The 22,298-nt window shown below is 37.6% G+C and overlaps 2 protein-coding genes across 2 annotated transcripts; both read right to left on the reverse strand.

The window, feature by feature from the left end:
• Nucleotides 1-4,600: 4,600 nt before the first annotated feature.
• On the reverse strand, nt 4,601-20,827 carry LOC104215968 (putative late blight resistance protein homolog R1A-3). The gene is made up of 6 exons (XM_070165126.1): nt 20,655-20,827; nt 19,830-19,906; nt 15,753-15,822; nt 7,262-7,666; nt 5,197-6,744; nt 4,601-4,976 (listed from the first exon to the last, which is right to left on the reverse strand). Exons 5-6 carry the CDS (start codon nt 5,582-5,584, stop codon nt 4,843-4,845), a joined length of 522 nt encoding a protein of 173 aa, XP_070021227.1. The 5' UTR covers nt 5,585-6,744; nt 7,262-7,666; nt 15,753-15,822; nt 19,830-19,906; nt 20,655-20,827; the 3' UTR covers nt 4,601-4,842.
• LOC104217211 (putative late blight resistance protein homolog R1A-10) lies at nt 15,627-20,658 on the reverse strand. Its single transcript, XM_070165125.1, has 2 exons — nt 16,559-20,658; nt 15,627-16,351 (listed from the first exon to the last, which is right to left on the reverse strand). The coding sequence occupies exons 1-2, from the start codon at nt 19,191-19,193 to the stop codon at nt 16,296-16,298; spliced, it is 2,691 nt and encodes an 896-aa protein (XP_070021226.1). The 5' UTR covers nt 19,194-20,658; the 3' UTR covers nt 15,627-16,295.
• Nucleotides 20,828-22,298: the final 1,471 nt, after the last annotated feature.

Below are 22,298 nucleotides of genomic sequence, written 5' to 3' on the forward strand. Positions count from 1 at the left end.
GTTAAGTTCGATTCGAGAAATGTTCGGATTAAGTATTGCATTCTATCCATCTCCATATAGCTTCTTTGTTCAACCAAAATATTTCGTAAGGTATGGCGTCTTTTCACATTATAAGTAATTAGAAATTGATAGGAATCCGGTTTAGGCCAAAACATATACTTCAATTAGCATACATCTTTCTTTCCTCTATTTCTGGAAACAAAAATAAGAAGAAATGTAGTCATTATAGGTTTATCCTTTTAAAAAATAATGAGACGAGCCTCGCCAAATAAAAAAAATGTAAATTGCGGGGCCCTCAACAACTAATCATAATATTTAGAATTCAGGCTGGGCCGTTTAGTGAATCTCATGGCCTTCCACCAAATAATAACGCGTTAGACTCTTTAGGCACGGTTTAAGTAAATTATATTCTTAAATTCGGGTGCACATTGATGTGACCCAAATCCAAATCTCAACGGAGTCAGAATGTGTTAACAACTACGGGTGCATTGATTGTGACGTGGTTCGAGATGCATTTTCACGACGTTGCAATTCTATAAAATAAATGATAATAATAAAAGCGGTTTAAACTTAATAAAAGCACATAAGTCACAACATGTATTTAAATCAGATATTTAGCCATTATAACAATTTAAGCGACCGTGCTAGAACCACGGGATTCGAGGGTGCCTAACACCTTCCCTCAGGTCAACAGAATTCCTTACTTAGAATTTCTGGTTCGCAGACTTCATTTGGAAAAGTCGAAAATTTCCTCGATTTAGGATTCAAGATAAACCGGTGACTTGGGACACCAAAAGCCAAACCTTTCCCAAGTGGCGACTCTGAATTAAATAAATAATCCCATTTCGAATATTGTCACTTAAATTGGAAAAACTCCACTCGCGCGTTTAACCCTTCGGGGGCGGGCGCGCAAAAAGGAGGTGTGACAATGACTGGGAATGACTACGTCCTCACCATCCCATTTGCCATTCTCTCGGACAGCCTTGAGCATTTTCTCGATAATAGAGCAAACATACCTTCACGTCTCCTTACCCCGATCACCTTGTGCGGAGGCTTTCTCAACTTTGAAGTAGTTGTCTATGGAGCAACTACTGGGGATAAAATTTGTAAAGGGAGGTCCCTGGGCTACTATCGGAGGCACTGCTTCGATGCTGGTGGTCGAGGAAGAATTCATCAGTGTGGTGTTCTGAGGTACCGATTTTGAGGTCTTCGCTAGTTATATCCAGGAATATGAAGATTTGTAGACTTGGTATGAAGATTTAAAGGCAAGGTATGAAGGTTTGAAGATGAATTATAAAGATATGAAGAACAAGTTATGAAGATTTGAAGGATTGATGAACAGATGAAGTTATGATAAACTCGAGGGTAACTTAAGAAAATTTGAAATCAAAAAGTAAAAAAAAAAGTGAAAGTGGAAAATCGGAGCTTTTATAGGGAAAAAATAATGATTGCGAGACATTTCGAATTCGGTAATTGCCGGGGTGTTCAACTGACAACTGACGCGTGTCCAAAGTCAGAGCGACGTGATTGATAGGACATCACGGTTCGTAAGCTTGTGCATGATTTACGAGTGAAGGAACCGAGGTCAATTAGTCACTTCTCATCGCTCTTATAATCTACTCTCCGAGAAGTGAGGGGGACTATCTGTATACGGGTAAAATCGAGGATAGGGTTGCCCATATTTCCCATTGTTAAGCGGGAGCGATGTTACTTGTTACTGGCTCGAGTAAGACTGAATACACCCACTAATTGGAAACAAGAGCGGATAAATGATATAACGGGTTTCGAGCACGACAAAACGTGGAGAGAGTCAAGCTCGAGTGAGGTGAAGAACCTAGGGTAAAGGAAAGGTGGTTAACGGCAAACGGGGAGCCGAAATATCTTCCATCAGCTGGGGATTGGGGCGTGGATCATATGTTTATGGGAGAAAAGGAAAGGAAAGATTTTTACCTTATTTATATTTGTATTAGGGTTAAAACTCTTATATTATATAAAGAGAAGGGCCCCTTCCTTTTGGGCACTGTTTTGTACGAATATCAAGGCAATAAAGTTTACTTGACTCTCACCAATTGTTCTAAGTGTTCTTCAATTGTTCATTCATTTATTCGTGTCCGAGCTCTATCTTGCGAGCCCAATTGAGACCACCCATCAACATTTAGGCTAAACACAAGGCTTTAATTACTACGTCACTTTGGTTTGATTATTCTATTTCTTTCAATTCAACTATTTATTGTTCTTTGATCATTTGTGTTAAATTAACCATGAAAACTTTAAACCGTGTACAAATTTAATTATTATCTGATTTAAGAGGTAAACAATTATAAAGTATGTTAAAAGCTGAAGACTCGAGAATCTTACCTACTAACTTAGAATACCAATTATGAAGCTATCTGCAATAATCATTGGCACATTTAGCGGTGTTCATGGTTCGGTTTGGATCGGTTTTTCTCTAAAAGAAACCAAATCAAGTAAGTCGATTTTTCAAATATTAGAACCAAACCAATTAAGTCGGTTTTTTCTCAATTCGGTTTATGTCGGGTTTTCGGCTTTTTCGGTTATTTGCCGGGTTTTTTCTTAAATGTAAGACATACACTATCAAACACATATTTTACCAAGATATATTGATGATAATTGAATTAAATAGTGATGAATAATTTAAGGACTCAATTAAAAATATATTATTTTTAACATGAAATAGATTCTTACACTTAACAAAAGAAAACTACCAATCAAATTAGAATGTAAAGGTAAAGAACTGCACTAAAAGTGCAAACGATTAACATTGACTAATAAAAATTTTGAAACTTTGTATAAAAGTATATATATATATGTGTGTGTGTGTGTGTGTGTGTGTGTGTGTGTGTGTGTGTGTAATTCTAAATTTAAAATAGCTACTCCTATATTTGGTTTGGTTCGTTTTTTTTATTAAAACCAAAACCAAACCAAATTTGATCGGTTTTTAAATTTCAAAACCAAAACCAAACCAAACCAAAAGATATCGGATTTTTTGGTCGGATTAGTTTGGATTTCGGTTTGGTTCGATTTTTCGGATTTTTATGAACACCCTTAGGCACACTGTTGGACATAGCAAAGAGAATAACAAAACAAACAAAAAGTCTAGTCATTCCGTTCGCAGACCGCATAAGAGAATAACAGAATTAACAAGCACGTGAGCTTAGTACCAAATTATAGCATTAATCAAGAGGCGTCTAAGGGCTAATTGGATAGAGTTTTTTTTTTTGTTACAACTCATGATCTCGACTGCACATTATTTTTTCAATTTTAGATTAGCTAAAAAATCAACTAACAAGTTAATTAAGCTGTATTTGTTAAATGCAAACACAAAGTTATAGATTCCTCAAGCTAGAAAACATATATGAACCAGACTTAGAAAATTACCCAATCAGAAGAAGGAATTTAGCAAATTTAAAAACGGGCTATTTTTCAAATATTTTGCAAACACAGGTTATATTATAAACATCTGCCATGTTCTTCCCTCATCCCGTTCAACACAAAACTGTACATCCCTCTCAACTGTGGCTTTAAGGTTGTGTTGCCTTCGAGGGTGGTAGGTGGTGGTTCTTGCGGCTGAGGTGGGTGGTAGAGTGGTGGTTCGCCAATTTGTTGACTGGATTTCTCAAATGATTTGGCCTTGTTAATGGCGGTGAAGTGATATTTATCCGGTTGTGGTGGTTCTACAACCAAAGCATCTTTCCTCACAAGTCTACCATAAAACTAATTCGCGTTTCTTCTTCATCTTCATAATGTAAACCTTTATAATAATTGTAAAGTGAAAAGAGAGAGATTATTAGACTTGGAGTAGAGCTGTTAAATTTGGCCCAAGCCCAAATGACTTGTCCAACTTGGGATAAATTCAAAAATAGCCAGATTTATAAGTGATCATTCAAAAATAGCCACAGTTTCAAAAATAATCGAAATTTAGTCACTTTTCATGTAAAGATAAATCTGAACGAAAATACTGTTCAAAATCCGAAAAAATACTCCAGCATAATGTACTAGAACTCCAGTCTAATATATTGGAGTTCCAGTATAATATATCGGTCCAGCATAATATACTGGATATTGGAGTACCAATGCTCTATTCTCCAGTATATTATACTAGAGCCAGCAAAGTATACCGGTCCAGCATAATATGCTGGAAGTTCATACACAGGTGCACCGAACTCCAGTATATTATGCTGGACCGGTCTCTATTGCAGTAAAATAGTGGCTATTTTTCAATGACATGGCAAACGCTGGCTATTTCTAAATGATCAGTCCGAAAACTGGCTAGTCCGTGCTATTTTAACGTCCAACTTGCCTAAGGTTGGGCTGGTTATTGACCCGACCATTTATTGAAGGAAATTTTACCTTCTATAGCAAAGGTATACAACCTATTTATTATAAACCAAAATCATTTTAAAATATTATTTGTCTTCTCCACATCTCCCTCTGCTGCTTCTTCATCTGAATCTAACTCTGTACAATGACCATTACAAGAGTAAGAGATTATTAGACTCTTAAACTCGGCATAACACATAATACATAATGACATACTTTAAAAGATTTAACACATCTAACTTCAACCAGAAGACCATAGTTAAAAAAGTTCCCTTGTTTATTATAAATGTAAGAGCACAATTTTGTTTTCTTTGCAAACATTTATGTGCCACTTTTCCAAACGGATTGTCATTTCGAACAGACTTGTATCAATCATCAAATATGGGAGAATACTGCTGTTGTAGAAGAAATTTTTCCTGAACAAAATTAGTTCTCTTACACAAGTAGATCTTGAGGGGAATTTACTAGTCATTCTTTAGCCAAGTCTGCAGTTCCTAGCGTTCAGTTTTTTCTGAAGTTGCTCCCTATAGATTTGGTAAAGTCCTCAAAAGATGCAATAGAAACATTAGGTTCCAGCGCTCCAATCTGCTTCAACCATATCTCCCTCTGCTGATTCTTCATCTGAATAATATTCTCTACAGTAAGTGTAAAGAAAAAAGAGAGATTTAGACTTGGAAACTCAGAATAACACATATAATCACATAACCACACTTTCAAAAGACTTCATCTATAGTTAGTTCTATTACATAATTATATCCTGATTTTTATGACTTGGAAGTCTGCAGGTGAATTATATTCTCAATAACTGAAACATATAATGGATATTGAAAATTCATGCTAAATTGTTTTACTTACCACTAATAGTGTCATAGGCATAAACTTTAAGCATGTCATTTCCCAAATTCTCTAATTGCTCTTTCTGGATCCGTTTAGCAGAATTCACAAGGGAAGAAGAACATTGATGTAACTCAATTAGCTGCAATGTCATACTATCTGCAAATCCTTCAGGAATCTCTTTTATGAAAAAGCAACTTCTGATAATTATACGCTCCAGGCGTGGGAAATAATCATCAGTGGCTCTCCAATAATGAAGATACAACCACTCAAGGAGCAAGAATTTCAATTTAGGAAACCCCATCTCTGTTACTTCCCAGACATCTTCTCCAACATTCTCGCCATCTGCAAAGGCATTCTTCTTCAATTTGAGCACCTCGAGTTTGGGCAACATGCTAATGATTGTCATGTCCTCCCATGGTAAAAGTGTTCCTTGAAGTGTCAGCTTTTGAGTTTTGGTGGGAAAGAACCAGGACCGGGAAGCCTAAGAAAGAAATCATCTGGTAGAAAGCTGCAAGTTTCAATACTTAGCGCCTCGAGCTCATGTAAATATTTAAGATCATCTAGGAATCTGGGCTCACTAAGAAATTGACATTTCCTTCAAATATTTCCTTCGTGCAACTACAAGGACTCAACCCAGAAACACTTCGCAAGTTTTCCAAAGCCTGGTACTTAGCTTCATTAGCTGATATCTTTGGAGGAGAAGGTAAATACATCCTTGTAGAGTGGAGATGCCTCAATTGAGACATTTCCCAAATTTTATTTGGTAAATATATGGTCTGCCTGTGTTCTGGTATATGTGAAAGTAAAATAAGAGTTTGTAAATTCCAAAGTTTGGAAATTGGTAAATCTATAGGAAAGCAAACAACCTTCACAGCCAAATACCTTAAAGAAACTAGGTGCAATATTTCACTAGGGAAACTGCCGAAGCCCAATATCTCCAACTCCAAGTTCAATACTCTAAGAAGTTTGAAATGAAGCCACTCTATGTTGTTGGAAAAAATAAGAGGAACTAGTTTGCTGTCATACCGAGGTATATCATTAACAAGAACGGAAGAAGTACAAAGAGAACGTGTTTTGCTATGAGTAAGATCATCAAAAGAATGGGGAGTATGACCATGGCCTACTATTGACTTTACTAACACCCACCGACGACCTTGAGAAAAAACCCTTTTTGATCCCATATAATTTAAGTGATTATCAACATACGAAAGATTGCCACTTTTAGATTCTCTCAAGATTGCCACTTTTAGATTGCCACTTTAAAATTCAAAAGACATAATATGAACCCCTTTACAAACAAGAACATGAGAGGAAAAAAAACAGAAGAAAAAGCAACAATATAACAAGCACAACCTGTGGATTCGCTGGCAAAATTCACACGGGGGATAGAACAGTTATGTAACTCAATGAAGCGTAGTTTGGTACTATCTGCAAATTCTTTAGCAATCTCTTCTATATAACCCAAGATACCTTTCCTCAGCAGTTTACCTTATAACCCATTTACTCAATATTCCTTTGAATCTTCTTCAACCTTTCCCATAACTTCCTCTGCTGCTTCGCCATACTCTTCAGTAAATTTTTAGTGAAAAAGAGTGAGTGATAATTAGAGTTGGAAGCTCAGAGTAACACACACTCACACCCTAAAAAGATTTTAACATATCTAACTTCAACCAGACAACTATTGTTCAAAACGTTCCCCTGATTATCATAGATGTAGGTTATCTAATGAATTTCATTCTTGGCATGAATAAATAAACAATACGTTTATAAATAAAACAAGTTCAGTAGAAACACTTAATAATACAACAACAACAACAACAACATACCCAGTATATTCCCACAAGTTGGGTCTGCGGAGGGGTAGTATGTAGTATGTACGGAGTGCTTACTGAACCTATATATCATAACGAAAGGAAAAGGCCCTAACATGATAATCACATGTACCAGACTTTACGAACTATTCAATTTCCTCTTGTTGAATTCAACGATATGGTTGTTATGCACAAAAGAATCATATAATTTAACACAGTTCATCAGAAGTTAAACATATAATGGATGTTGAATTTTCATTCAGATTACTTACCTCTAATTATGTCAAAAGCATAAACTTTAAGCATGTCGCTTCCTGAATTCTCTAATTGCTCTTTCTGGATCTGCTCAGAAAAAGTCACAAGGGAAGGAATACATCCATGTAACTCAATTTGCTGTAGTGTCACACTATTTGCGAATCCTTGAGGAATCTCTGTTAAGTACCTGAAATTTCTGATAATTACGCACTCAAGGCATGGGAAATAATCATCAGCGGCTCTCCAGTAAACAAGACTCAACTCCTCAAGGAGCAAGAATTTTAGTTCCGGAAATCCCATCTCTGTTACTTCCCATACTATTTTTAAACGAAAGGCTCCTTTCTTCGTGTGGGGAACATGCTAATGGTTTTCATGTCCTTCCACAATCATTTAATGGATGCTGCTTATAGTTCAAGTCAATGCTGAAATGAAAACAATGACCTAAAATTTCAAAGGTAGAGAGAGATAGCAGAATATTTAGAAATAACGCCCTTTAAGCAATGTGTGCAATAATCTTCAAATAACCCTTCAGACAGGCCAAATTTGAATATAATATTCAAGACCAGCATTACAGAGTAATATAAAGGGGCAGATGTAGTTAAGAACTTAAGGTTTCATCCGAACCCAGTATCTTTGGTCGAAACTTGAATACTTGTTATAAAATCCAGATATTAATTACAAATAATAGAGTTCGAATCCAATAAAACAAATGGGTTGTGGTAGAATACCGAACTCGAACCCATAATGTTCACATTCTGGATACTCCTCTCGATTAATACCACACATAATGTCAGCCTTTTGTTCTCTGGAGAAGTTTTGATGATCAAATCAACCCCAGTTGACTAGCAACAAGAACAGGAAAAAAGAAAAGAAAAAAAAAAAGCAGATAACAAGCACAAGTTACACAAGTGTTATGCTAACACCATAAATCTAAAAAACCCAATTCTTCCTCAAATTTTCTCTCTCTAGCTGCGATGAACAGTAGCGACGCAACAGTTGACCGGCAATAGCTCCATATTCCGGCAGTGAAAATTCACCAAATTGATCTCAAAAGAAGCATCTTCTCATCGCGCACAATCCCCAATCGTTTTCATCCTCAAATCCATAGCCATCTACTACAGATTTGAAGATAAACGTAGTAGGTACTGTAGCGCAAAAGCTTCAGTTCTCGTTTTTTCTTTACCGACAACAATGGGCAGTTAAGCAGCTATGAACGTGCATCTATCTCCCACACATTTAGTTGTGGGCGAACCACCTCCAGCAGCTGTAAAGAGTGACCAAACTAATAACATACAACATACGTGTGCTGCTCAATTGTCCCAACAAAAGGCAGCTGCTACTTTGAATCAAAAATTGTTGAAACCAATTGAAATTATTCATGGCATCCCAACAATCAAGTTTTCAATGGAGGAAAGGATGGAATTCGCAAAAGAAGAAGGTTTACACCAAGCTATTGTAGTGAAGCTTTCTCCAAATGAACCAGATCTAATAGCATTAAGAAATGTACTGCCAAAACTGTTCGGAATCAAAGGACCATCTTTGATTGGTCAACTAGCACCTCGACAATTGCTTATCAGGGTGGATCAACATGAAGACTTCGTTAATTCACTTGCGAGGTCAGTTAACTACTTCAAATACAATGGTAAGGAGCATCAAATCCGAATATTTCCATGGTCCCTTGATTTTAAGGTAAATGAAGAAACGACGAAAGCAGTGGTCTGGATTTCATTGCCTAATCTGCCAACAGAGCTTTTTGCAATGAAGGCTTTGTTGTCAATAGCTTCAGTTGTTGGAAAGCCTATAGCCATAGACAAAGCTACCCAGACTAAGTCGCGTCCTAGTGTTGCAAGAGTTAAAGTGATTCTTGATTTAATGGACAAATTACCTGATAAGTTGCTTTTGCAATTTGTGGATAAACAAACGGGCAAGATTGTTGAATTCTTTCAAGATTTTGTTTATGATAACTTACCATTGTATTGTAACTGTTGCAAACATCAAGTACATGATGAAAAAACATGTCGCAGATTAAATAAAAATACAACAAGGAACGTGCAAGGTCATGAAGAAACTGTTGATATTGATCGTGTAATGCCTGCTGAAGTTTTGGCTTTAGCTGAGGAGATGAGTAAGGTGGAAAAATTACAAGGGGATGCCAGGGATTATTTAATTGCTAAGTCGCAGCAAAAAACTAATGCATCACTTCATGCCGATATTCCAGTTGATCGATCTCTAGCTAGAGTTTCCAATGCAGTGAATTTGGTTAGGGAAACAATGCTGATGAAGGAGACTGGTCAGGTTGTTAGTGCTGGGTAGTTGGAGGTAGTTGCTGCACAAAAATCTGATGCTCAGGGTGTGCAAAATGCAAAAGCTGGAGATTGGTCTGTGGTGCATCGATCACATCCATCTCCAAACAAAGCTACAACTGATCTTGTTCAGAATAATGCAGCAGTAGCAGGGGTTGAGGTTCCTGTCATAGCTGGGGATTCTATAAGGTCTAGCTCAGAGCAACTTCATGGTAAAACTGGGCACCAAACACTGAATGCAAATGCAAGGCAGGTATTTCTTTCATCAAGCACGACTGATGCACCTAATACTCAACAGCAATTTTCATCAAATCAAAATAATTGGACAGTGGTGAGTAAATCACCTAGCAAGAAGCAAACTCCAGCTCTTAAAAATCAGATTATACTATCAACAGTCATTGGAGTCGCGAACTCTTTTGATGCATGGGTCAATGAGGGTGATGAGACACAATCAGTTGGTGGAAAAACAAGAGTTACATGCAATGTAATTCAGCAGAAAAATGCAAAGGACTTAGCTGCTAGACTTGGGACTGCAATAGATAAATATCACTTTGATGAGCAAAGTCAAGTACTTGATGATCCTACAACAACAATGCACATTTCCAATACAGAGCTAGATAAAATGGTAGAGAATGCCCATGCAGCTATGATGATCAACACAACTCCAAAATATGGGCAGCCACAAGCTCGAGGCTGTAACACACAACAGCAAAAGTCCAAGAAAACAGGTGAACGACTCATTACTTCGAAGGACAGTGTTCCTGTTGATGCGCAAAATGTAGAGGTACACAGCTCCAATGCACCTACATTGCACTTCTCCAATCCACAGGTTGAACAAATCATTAAAGATGTTCAAAAAGAAATGATGATGAACAATCCCATGGTCAAACAACCTTTGGTCACTTTAAACAAATCTGTTTTTGAGGTTCCTTCGCAGTCAATGGAATCTTGTGGAGGGGTTGAAGGTGAAACTGGGCTACTTATGTTATCAACGGGGAATAACAATAAAGTTACACAAGGAAATTTGAGGTTGATGGCTATCAAGTCCAAACTTTGGCTAGATCAACGGGATGATGATGATGATGAAGAGGATTGGGGAGATGGTTTTGCTGGTTATTCATCAGAAGAAGCTGACCGTGAGGCTAATCATGATAGTGCAGAAGTCCTTCATCTCCAGCTATTCAAAATGCAGTAGCTGGAACACCTACAACTACTGTGCAGCAGCAAAAAGTTATTCCCAACACTTCAAATGTTACTCATACTGCTACTACTCATCTACGTGATCGAGAAGTCACAACAACAAATTCTGGACAGAACCAAATTGTTACAACCATCCCAGATATTTCAGAGGAGGAAAGAAGAGTCGTGGATGCAATGGAACAAATTGCAAAAAATAGAACAACATCAAAGCAAGGCAATGGCGACAAATACACAAGGTCAATCTGCATTGGAGACAATTGTTATCGACCAAAATGTTCAACAACCTGTGCACCTGGAGAGAGACTTGTATGAAGACAGAGAGGAAGAAGCAATGTTACAACACTGAAGAGCAGAGGCAACAAGAAAAGAGGATCTATCACCAATGCATAGCGGCAAAGGTAAGAGGACTCATACAAGGAAATTTAGTTGGGACGACAAGGTTAGTGATTTTTTAAATGTTAGGCGACCTCCAATGAGAGTTGTCAAACAAAAGAAGGCCGCCCCAACTACATCTACAAAGTCCAATCGTTCAAAAAAGAAATCATGAATTTTGAATACATCTTGAACAATTGGGATTGTGATGAAAAAGAATTACAAATTGAAGAAATTACAAGTTCGGACAAGAAGGAACAACATTTTAATTCCTTCATCATTTTATTCTACCATTATATTAGTATTCTCATTTGTAATATCATCACAGAGTATGTTATAAACTTTGTGATGATCATTGATTTTTTTTTTTTTTGGCAATCCGCTAGGCAAGCGCCTAGGGCTAGTTTTTTTTATTAATAAATGAAAATAAAAGTACAACAATTAGGAACAGTACAAATAAGGGGGACAATAGCACCGGTATTGTTACCTATATGCCTTGGCTATATAATCACTCCTCTGCGCCTCACATTGCGTTAAGATGACAGTCTCATGTAAAGGATTCATGGTGTAGCTGCCGGCAATGTCTCACGAGGGCATATAATCTCATAGCCGTGTGGATATTTTTCCAAAGGCATAGGACCAAGGCAACTCAAACCGGGCTAAACTTTACCTTACTAATCCTATTGAGGCAATGAAAAGGCCTCACCTACTAGCACGCATGTAAAAAATAAGAACTGGAGAGTACCAAATATTCAATGATCATCACAGAGGTTATAACATACTCTGTGATGATATTACAAATGAGAATACTAATAAAGTGCTATAATAGAATGAAGTACCAATTTGGTTCATGTCCCTTCTTTTCCAAACATTTATAATCTTGAATTTGCAGTTCTTTGTTGTGTTCCTCAATCGTGTTCAAAAAGTATTCAAAAATCATCATTTCTTTTTTGAACGGTTGGACCTCGTTGAGATAGTTGGGGCATCCTTCTTTTGTTTGGCAACTCTCATTGGAGATCGTCTAACATTTAAAAAATCACTAACCTTGTCGTCCCAACTATTTTTCCTTGTATATGCTTTTTTTATTTTTCCACTATGCATAGGTGATAGGTCACCTTTTCTTGATGCCTCTTCCTGGCATTGATTTAAGATATCATCTTCCTCTCCTTCTTCATATATATCTCTACCTACCAAAATTGGATTTGGCATGTGTTGAGAAACACCTTGAGTCATCAATGTATTTCCAGCTTGTGCATGAACCATATTTGCCGTACTTTGTTGTTGTTTTTGTGATTTGTTCCTGCTCACATTCCCACGACCAGTGCAAGAGACTGTTTGACTTAAAGAAAGTAGAGGAGCAGTACTTACAATTGCATCAAGTAGTTGTCTCTCCTCAACCGAAATAATTGGAGTAGTTGTTGTGAGTTGCTGCTGCCCAGAATTTGGTTTTGTTGCTGCTGTGCGATCACCAGTATGCATACTAGTTGAGGCTTGCAGATCATTTTGTTGCTGCTGCATTTTAAGTGTTAGTGTAATCACAATTTGACTTGTATTAACACCTAGAGTGGCCTACTTGGCACATGTTTCCGCAGCGTTAACCAACCTTCCAGCTGCTGCATCTGGCATAGCAGCAGTAGGAGAGTTTCTGGGGATGAAAATAGGAGCATGAATGTTCAATTTGGTCGTGGGACTTGATGTTGTTGCCTCATGAGGCTTTGGCTTTACTGGAGGATCGATCTCCTCACCTGCACTCTCCTGATCAACCTCCTGCTCACCTTCTTCAGATGAATAGCCAGCAAACCCATCACCCCAATCATCTTCATCATCCTCCTCTCGTTGTTCACGCCACAACTTAGAATTGATAGCCATTTCCTTCACCTTTTGTTGGATAACCTCATTGTTGTTCCCAGTTGACAGGACAAGCTGCCCAGATTCACCTTTGAACTCCCCAAAAGACTCTACTGACTGAGAAGGGACATCAAACACGGATGTGTTCAAAGTCACCATTGGTTGTTTAACCAAGGTGGTGTTCATTACCATTTCTGCCTGGGCCTGTTTGATAATGTTTTCCACTTGTGAACTGGAAAAAAGAATCGTAGGAGTGCTGGCCCTTGGTACAAGCTCGCCCTTTGACACTTCTGCTACACTGCTATTTATAGCATTTTGTCGCTGCTCAACCTGCATAATTTTTTTTCTATTTGGAGTGCTTTTTTTTGCTGGAAACCGTTGTCCAGTTATTCTTACTAATTTGCTGCCCAGCTTCCTTTGTATCTTTTTCAGCATCATTAGGTGTTGAAACAATTTCAGCTGGAACTAAAACAGTAGTAGATACATCTACAGGAGTTGTACCTGCTGTTGCTGATTTCTCAACTGGTTCAACCAGTGCAACAACATGATCAACAGTTGTTTTCAATGCGGTAGTAGACTTTGAATGTGCACCTACACCACTATGTCCTGCCCCTGCTACACCTGCAGCTGAATTTTCCATATTCACAGCCTTACAGACTGTAGCATCAGCACACTCCAAGGCCTCAGTACTTACATGTTCCTGGCCCTCCTCATTTACAATAATAGCTTTGTATCCTGCTGCATTATCAATTTGTTCACCTATACCATTAATAGGTCGATCACCTCCCGCTACTGTCCCTATACTACTGCCATTCCCTCGATTCCTAGCTAAGGCACGATCGACAGGAACAATAGCGACACTCTTTGAGATCCCAGAATTGCTGAGAATCTGTGCACCATCAGGGATATTAACATCAGTTTTTTTTACTTGCACAGCACCTCTAACCCCTGTTGCATCTGCTCTTTTACTCAAATCATCACACACTTGCTGCCTAGCATTCTTATCATTTTCTGATCCTTCTATAAGTTGTTGCCCAACTCTCTTAGCATTCAAAAAATCTCTTGCATCACCCTGCAATTTTTCAACTATTTGATGCTCATTCTCATCACAAACACGAGCTGCTTGAACTGCCTTTCCTTTTAAGCGCCGACATTGATTTTCTTCGTGTCCTTGATGCTTACAATGGCCACAATACGAAGGCAAATTATCATAGATAATTTCCTGGTAATCCTCAACAATCTTACCAGTTTTAACATCAAGATATTGAAGCCTAATCTTTTCAGGAAGTTTGTCAAGTAAATCAATGATAACCTTGACTCTTGCCGTGCTAGGACGAGATCTAACTTGTGTTGCCTTATCAATTGCGATTGGTTTTCCAATAGCAGCCGCAATGGACAATAAAGGCTTACGAGCAAACAGTTCAGGCGACAAATTCGGCAAAGAAATCCAAATAGCCACCTTCGAAGTTTCCTGGTTTGGATTATATCCAACACTCCATGGGAAAACTCTATATTGATGCTCTCTTCCATTATGTTGAAAATAGTTTACAGCTCTTGCCAAACAAGCAACATAATCTTCATGTTGATCACAACAAATTAAAATTTGTCGTGGAGCCAAAGAACCGAACAAGCAATTACCTTTGATACCAAAGATTTTCGGCATAATACTCCTTAAAATCTGTAAATTTGGTGCGTCGCTGGACAGTTTTATCATCACTGCTTGATGTAATCCTTCCTCCTTTGCAAATTCTTCACGTTCATCCATGGAAAATTGAATGGTAGGAACTCCATGAACAATTTCAAAAGGTTTCAAACTCGTTTTTGTGAGAGATGTGGCAGATTGCTTTTGATTCAAACTTGCTGCATATGTAACAAAGTTGTTGATGTTTGGAGTAACTTCATTTGAGTTTGGATTCTGCTCTCCCACAGCCAAAGACTGGGGAGAGACGTTGGCTGCCATGGAAAGACTCTATTACGCAAAAGTTTCAACACTACATCGCACAGAAAAGAAGAAGCTGCCCAGATACACTGTTTGCTACAGTAATGGACGAACCAATTTGTAGATCTGTAACAATTGGCTATGGATTTGAGGGTGAAACCAATTGGGGATTGTGCGCAAAGAGAAAATGAATCTTTTGATATCAAGTTTGCGAAAATCCACTGTTGGATTCCGAAGTTATGGCCTATGAATAGTAACGGATTTACTATTCACCCTTCTTCCTAGAGAGAAGGAAGAGAAGATTTGTAGCCTTGCAATTGCATTACAGTTTACCTTCTTATTTTTTACATGCGTGCTAGTAGGTGAGGCCTTTTCATTGCCTCAATAGGATTAGTAAGGTAAGGTTTAGCCCGGTTTGAGTTGCCTTGGTCCTATGCCTTTGGAAAAATATCCACACGGCTATGAGATTATATGCCCTCGTGAGACATTGCCGGCAGCTACACCATGAATCCTCTACATGAGGCTGCCATCTTAACGCAATGTGAGGCGCAGAGGAGTGATTATATAGCCAAGACATATAAGTAACAATACCGGTACTATTGTCCCCCTTATTTGTACAGTTCCTAATTGTTGTACTTTTATTTTCATTTATTAATAAAAAAAAAACTAGCTCTAGGCGCTTGCCTAACGGATTGCAAAAAAAAAAAAAAGTTACACAAGTGTTGTCATCTCTTTTTTTCTCGTCGGATTTGTTGGTAAAATTCACACGGAAGAGACAACACAACGAGCTGCAGTTTGGTGCTATCTCAAATTCCTTAGAAATCCCTTTTAGAAAAACAAACACACCTTTTTCTCACTGGCTTTGTTGGAAAAACTCATTTACTCATTTCCTCTGCATCTTCCTAAGAAGCTCTCCCTGTAAAGTGGCCATTACAAGTGAATCTTCAGTAAGTGTAAAGTGAAAAGGGTGAGAGATTATCAGAGTCGGAAACTCAATATAACACATATTCACATACTTCTAAAAAGATTTAACATATTTAACTTCAACCAGGCGACAACTGTTCAAAATGTTTCCCTGATTATCCTAGACCAATTTTTTTTTTCTTTTTTCTTTGCAACAATTCAAGTGCCATCAATTTCTATTTAGTCCTTGCTGTCCCAGTTTTCAACTAAACAATGCACAATGTATTCTAAAACACATGTAGTTTAATGCTAAGTTACAGTTGAGAAAAGCAGTTGAAAAATGAATAAAATAAAAATGGACTATGGCATTTCTATTTTAATGGAAAGGTGCAATACTTAAACTTTTTACATTGAAAGAACAAATACTTCGACCAGAGTATTTGATTGTTTTCGGAGATTAATGTTGTTGTACAAGACATTTGGCCCTCACAAATTACTTCCTGTATAGTTCATCCCCTTCCTTATACACCCTTTCACTGAAACTACATATTAAAATAAAAGGTCAATCACATGTAACAGATGTTATGAATTATTAAATTCCTTAACTTATTGCTTGCAAAGATATAGCAGTTATGCACCAAAATTCATATCGCAATCAACCGGTGAATTCTCATCTACTAATGTAACAGGTTATCAGAAGTCAAACTTATAATGGATGTTGAAGATTGATTCCAGATTATTTTACTTACCTCGAATTGTGTCAAAGGAATAAACTTTAAGCATGTTGTTCCCCAAACTCTCGTAATTTTCTTGGATTTGCTTAGCAAAAGTCACAAGGGAAGAAGTACATCGATGTAACTGAATTTGCTGCAGTGTCAAACTATCTACAAATCCTTCAGGAATCTCTTTTAACGTACGACAGTTTCTGATAACTATGTGCTCAAGGCATGGGAAATAATCATCAGCGGCTCTCCAGTAATCAAGATCCAACCACTCAAGGAGCAAGAATTTCAATTCAAGAAATCCCATCTCTGTTACTTCCCAGACTGTATCTGTGGGATAACTAATTACAAAGGCATCAGCCTTCAACTGGAGCACCTCAAGTTTGGGCAACTTGCTAATGATCGTCATGTCCTCCCACAGTAGAAAAGTTTTGCGAAGTGTCAGCTTCTTGAGATTAGGTGGGAAAGAACCTGCGAATGGAAGCCTAAGAAGTACATCATATCTGGTAAGGATGTATGATGCAATTTTTAGTTCCTCAAGCTCGGGTAAATATATTAGATTATCTAAGCATATAGGCTCATAATCAAATTCGTCTTCAGTGCCAGAAATACCCAATTTTCTCACATTTTTAATCCCTTCAAATATTTCTTTTGTGCAACAACAAGGACTCAACCCAGAAACACTTTGTAAGTTTTCCAAAATGCGGTACTTAACTTCATTAGCTGATACCTTTGGAGGAGAGAATAGAGACATCCTTGTAGAGTGGAGATGCCTCAATTGAGACATTTCCCAAATTCCATTTGGTAAATGCACGAGATCGATTTGTGGAAGACTTATGGAAAAGATAAAAGTTTGTAAATTCCAAAGATTGGAAATTGATTGATGTTCAGAAGTCTCAAAATTAACCACCACAGCCAAATACCTCAAAGAAACTAGGTGTACTACTCCAATAGGGAATGAAACTAATCTTATTGCCACCAAGTCCAATACTCTAAGAAGTTTAAAATGGAATAGTTTAATAGATAATTGACGCCGCACCAGCTCAGTGGGATGAAAATGAATAGAACGTATTTTGCTATGAGTAAGATTTTCCAAAAGAGCATAAGAATCGTAACCTCGCTCTGGATTAACTGACACCCATCGGCCTTGAGAGGAAACCCTTGTAGATCCTCGGCATGCAACATACAAAAGATTCTCGCTTTCAGCTTCTCTCAAGCATAAATCATGGAGAAGATCATGAATCCTACATGTCTTGATCTTGTCATCCAAACTTTGCTTGCTAACAACAACCAGACTTTTATCAATAAGAACATGTAAAATATTAGCAGCTACTTGTTCCAATCCTTCAGACCCCTTTAGCTCTAAGAGTCCTTCGGCAATCCATAATCTAGTCAATTTCTTCACAGAAATCTCACTAGCTTTTGGAAAAACTCCAAAGTAAAGAAAGCAAGATTTCAAATAAGAAGGAAGATGAGTGTAGCTCAAACCAAGCACTCTTGAACAATGCTGATAATCATCAAGATCTACTGATGAGATCACACTTTGAGCTACTTTGATCCACTCATCCATTGTTTTCTTGCTAGAGAGAGTCCCTGCAACCACAGAAATCATTAGTGGTAAACCTTTGCAATTACTTACAACTTCCTTCGCCACATTCTCATATTCAGTTGGACAATCTTTATTGCCAAACACCTTTTGGCAAAACAAATGCCAACTTTCCTTTGGCTCCAGGAAACGCATTGGAAACAGATCCTTAGGAGAGCTAGCATATTGAGCAACCTTCATGTCTCGAGTAGTCAACAATATCCGACTTCTATTATTGTTTTCTGGAAAACATAATCTAACATCATCCCAGGCTTCCCTACTCCACATATCATCCACAACAATCAAATACCTTCTACCCTTTAAACTTTTTTGCAAGTGATCTGCTAGCTCTCCATCGGTTTTCTCATCAAGCTCTTTGGCCGCCCCAACAGTGTCTTGAAGGAGGGTTAGAAGCATCTTTCTTAAACTGTAGTTCATGGACACAGTAATCCATCCACGAACATCAAAGAAGCTCAAAATTGAGGGATCAGAAAACATCTTATTAGCAAAAGTTGACTTACCTATGCCGCCCATCCCAACAATAGAAATGACTTCCAATTGAGATGAGTGTCCGGTAAGTTGACTCCGCATGTGCTCTTGTTCAATGTTGTACCCCACCATATCGTTCACGAGGGTTGAAACATGCAATCGTGGTGAACTAGAACCACCGATTGAATGATTTACAGCTTGCAATTTGTTATTCTTCATCTGTTTGATGAGCTTTTCCTTGATCGAATCAACGTCACATATAGCTTGTAGCAAGATCTTATAAAGTCTCTCATGGGACTTTGATGGAAGGTGGAAGACTCGTTGCAACATCTTAAGAAGCGTCTTCTCAGCCCTTCTTTGAATGTGTGATTCGACTTGCTCCTCTACTTTAATTGCTAGATCTTTGACCTTTTTCTGCAAATCCTTCATTGGTTCATCGTCAGAATTGTCCAGAAATTCTAGCAGAGAGCCAACCTTCTTGTGGAGTAATTCCAAAAGTAATTTATGACCCTGCAGAAGGTCTAAGCGGGATTGTGGAAGCTGCTGCATTATTCCCATCAGAGAAGTTACAGCAGCATAAGCAGCCATATCTATTTCTAGTTACGCAAAGAACCTTCAGATATCTTTACAATATTTGTGAGTGAAGAAATTTGCAGAATAGTTGGGACTTAAAATGATAGATAGACAAGCTTGACAGCTCCTACTTATAAGTATATCAAGAGGTGGTCATTTGCTAAATACTTGTTGAAAATTCCAGTGAAGTTTCCTACAGAACTTAGCTAATTGCAATTTTAAATATTGTAGTTGTCTTCCACTACTGATTTAGAATATGTCAAGTCAACTACCCCTTCATAATTGCTAGCTGAAAAATCAACTAGCAATCAATTAAGAGATCATCACGGACTGAAGAGAAGATGACTATGTCACCATTTAGGTCCAGATAAATATTGTGGGCAATAAATTAATTATTTAACTCCAATATGAACTCAACATAAAAGCAATCATCACATGGCACGAACTATTCACATCTTCCATCAAGTCTCTTCAAAATGCTGTGACTCGATTACGAATAAATCAATTTGCAGAAAGTTGACACACAAAAATGATAGACAAGTTTGAATATCAGTATTGTTAGAATGATTTTAAAGATGACAATTTGAATTAAGTTTCTATACTAACTCAAAACTCTATGATTGACAGGAAGAGGTAGAATAATTCAGTGACCTCCAGATTCAGTTAAAGAGGGAAGTGCACACACAGCAGATGCTCAGCAGTAAGCCAAGGAAGGACGGTCCAAGACCCTGTCAAGACACAGGAAAAGGATGAAATCAATGACGAGGTGATTGGCCGCATTGGCGGAGCCAGGATTTTTACCAAGGGATTTGGCTTAATAAAAAGTAAACACACGAACAAGCCAAGGGGATTTAACATCTACTATTTATCCATAAAAAAATAATTTTGACCTTATATATATAGTACTCCCTCTGTTCCCGTTTATGTGAACCTATTTCCTTTTTGGTCCGTTCCAAAAAGAATAACCCCTTTCAAAATTTGGTAACAATTTAGCTTAAACTTACAATTCTACCTTAATGAGAAGCTTTTATAACCACACAAATACTCTGGGCCCCTTTTTGACTTGTTTAGGACCACAAATTTCAAAAGTCTTATTTTTTCTTAAACTTCGTGTCCAGTCAAACAGGTTCACGTAAATTAGAACGGAGGGAGTATAATTTTCCGGCGAAGGGGATACGGATGAACCACCTTCCGCCACCCTAGCTCCACCCTTGATTGGCTGATAATTGTGGGAAATCGGATCAAGGCAAGCATTAATCAGCGTAATAGGAAAGGAAACTGAAGATTGATAATCAAGAAAATTGGAACACAATCAAGGAAGAAATAATTGTGAATGCCAGCAAAGTAGCGGGATTAGGAAATGAATCAATCCTAAATCAGAGTAACACAACTACTATTACACTTCAACCTCACACTAATCGGGATAGGCTATATGAATATGTGTGAATTCATCATAATTGACTAATTTTAGCTGACCTCAACTTATCACAACTCTCCTCCTGTATCCTAGCTTGGGACCACCAACGTGAGCTGCTCACATATGATGCAAAGTTCACACAGTTGAGAAGTTCAAATGCTTTACTCACTCAATAAGTCGTTACAGAAAGATCAGATACAAATACATCTGCATGACTGGGGCCTTCTTTACCTTTTAGGCCATACATAGGTCATGCTCGGCTTTATACTAAAAAATAGTGTTTTTAGGTCTGTTTCCATTATAACCTTAGTACACTGAGTAACTTCGGGCTCTACTACCCCGGTACACAGAGCAACACGTTTTTTTTAACCCAGAAATTTGCTGAGGGCCCGTGTCGTACCGTTTAAAACTTGGTGGATAATAATGATAGTGCCCCCCTCTACCTTCTCCACTCAAATACCAGACTTTTGTCTGGAACAAGGTTCGAACCCTTGATGTGCGTCTAACTCACACATCACAAGTTGCACTCGTATCACTAGACCAAATCCCTCGGGGCACACACAGAGCAACACACTTAGACTGCATAAATCTTTGGTCTGTCTATCATTTTGCATCATTCAAACTGCAATCAGTACGAAATCATATATTTACGTGTAACACATCAATTGTACATCGTTTCTAACATAAGCAAGGAAAGCACACACAAACATGTACAAATTGCAATTAGCAAATTGAGCATAATTTCAAACCATTGATCATCTACACAAGCAAAACTACTAAATTTGAAGGATTCATACCATCACTATATTAACTCGGTAAAAATAATTTTTACGGCATGTACTTACTAATTACATCATTTTATAATTGTTTAACCAAAAATTTGAGTTCTTTGGTCAAAGTTAAAAAGAAATTCTGGTTACTGATAATCAAGAGACGAAATAAAATACTTTTGAGAATGATGGTAAAACAGCAAATAGTTGTGTATTTCAATGAATTCCCAATAGTATTCCGTGTGTTTACAGATTATGATACTTCTTCCTTTTATAGATAATTCCAGGTAAAGGAATGAAGCCTCAGCTTTAATGATATAATTATGAGTAATAAATGACATTAAATAAGCCGTTATACAATCATTCCTATTAAATACCAATTTCTTTAACGTATCAAGTATTTAATAATGAATTTGGACTCCTTTCTGTCATCAGATCTTTGTCTTTAATGTCTTCTAATCCGTTGGTTGTAAATAATTTAAATTGGTACGAGACTCGTATCTATACGTCGTCTCGTGCCTATTTAAATTCTTCTTCCCGTGGCTGTCTCCATCCGTGCCTCTTAGTCAATTGTTGCGCTTTGACCATTTAACTAAACCACATGTCATGCCACATCATCTTTAATATAAACTCAGTTTTTTTCCAATACAGATAGTCCCCCCACTTTTCATTTATTTATCAATTAAATAACTGGGAAGTGGATCTTCATGAAAAAAGAATTTTTGCCACAATTAATGCTTATGACAGTATTGACGCCTCAGTAGTCTTTTCCATTTAATGTTCTGCCCATGTGTCATTTTCTGATTGATTCCGCTCTTTACACCCTTTTTCGAGACTTCTTCATTCTCACTATTCACGAATTGATAGCTGCCTTTATTATAGCCTTTCCATCATTACACTTCTAAGATTGACGGTTCCCATTTTACACATAAC

Source organism: Nicotiana sylvestris, chromosome 12 (genome assembly GCF_000393655.2).
Source record: "Nicotiana sylvestris chromosome 12, ASM39365v2, whole genome shotgun sequence".
NCBI lineage: Eukaryota > Viridiplantae > Streptophyta > Magnoliopsida > Solanales > Solanaceae > Nicotiana > Nicotiana sylvestris.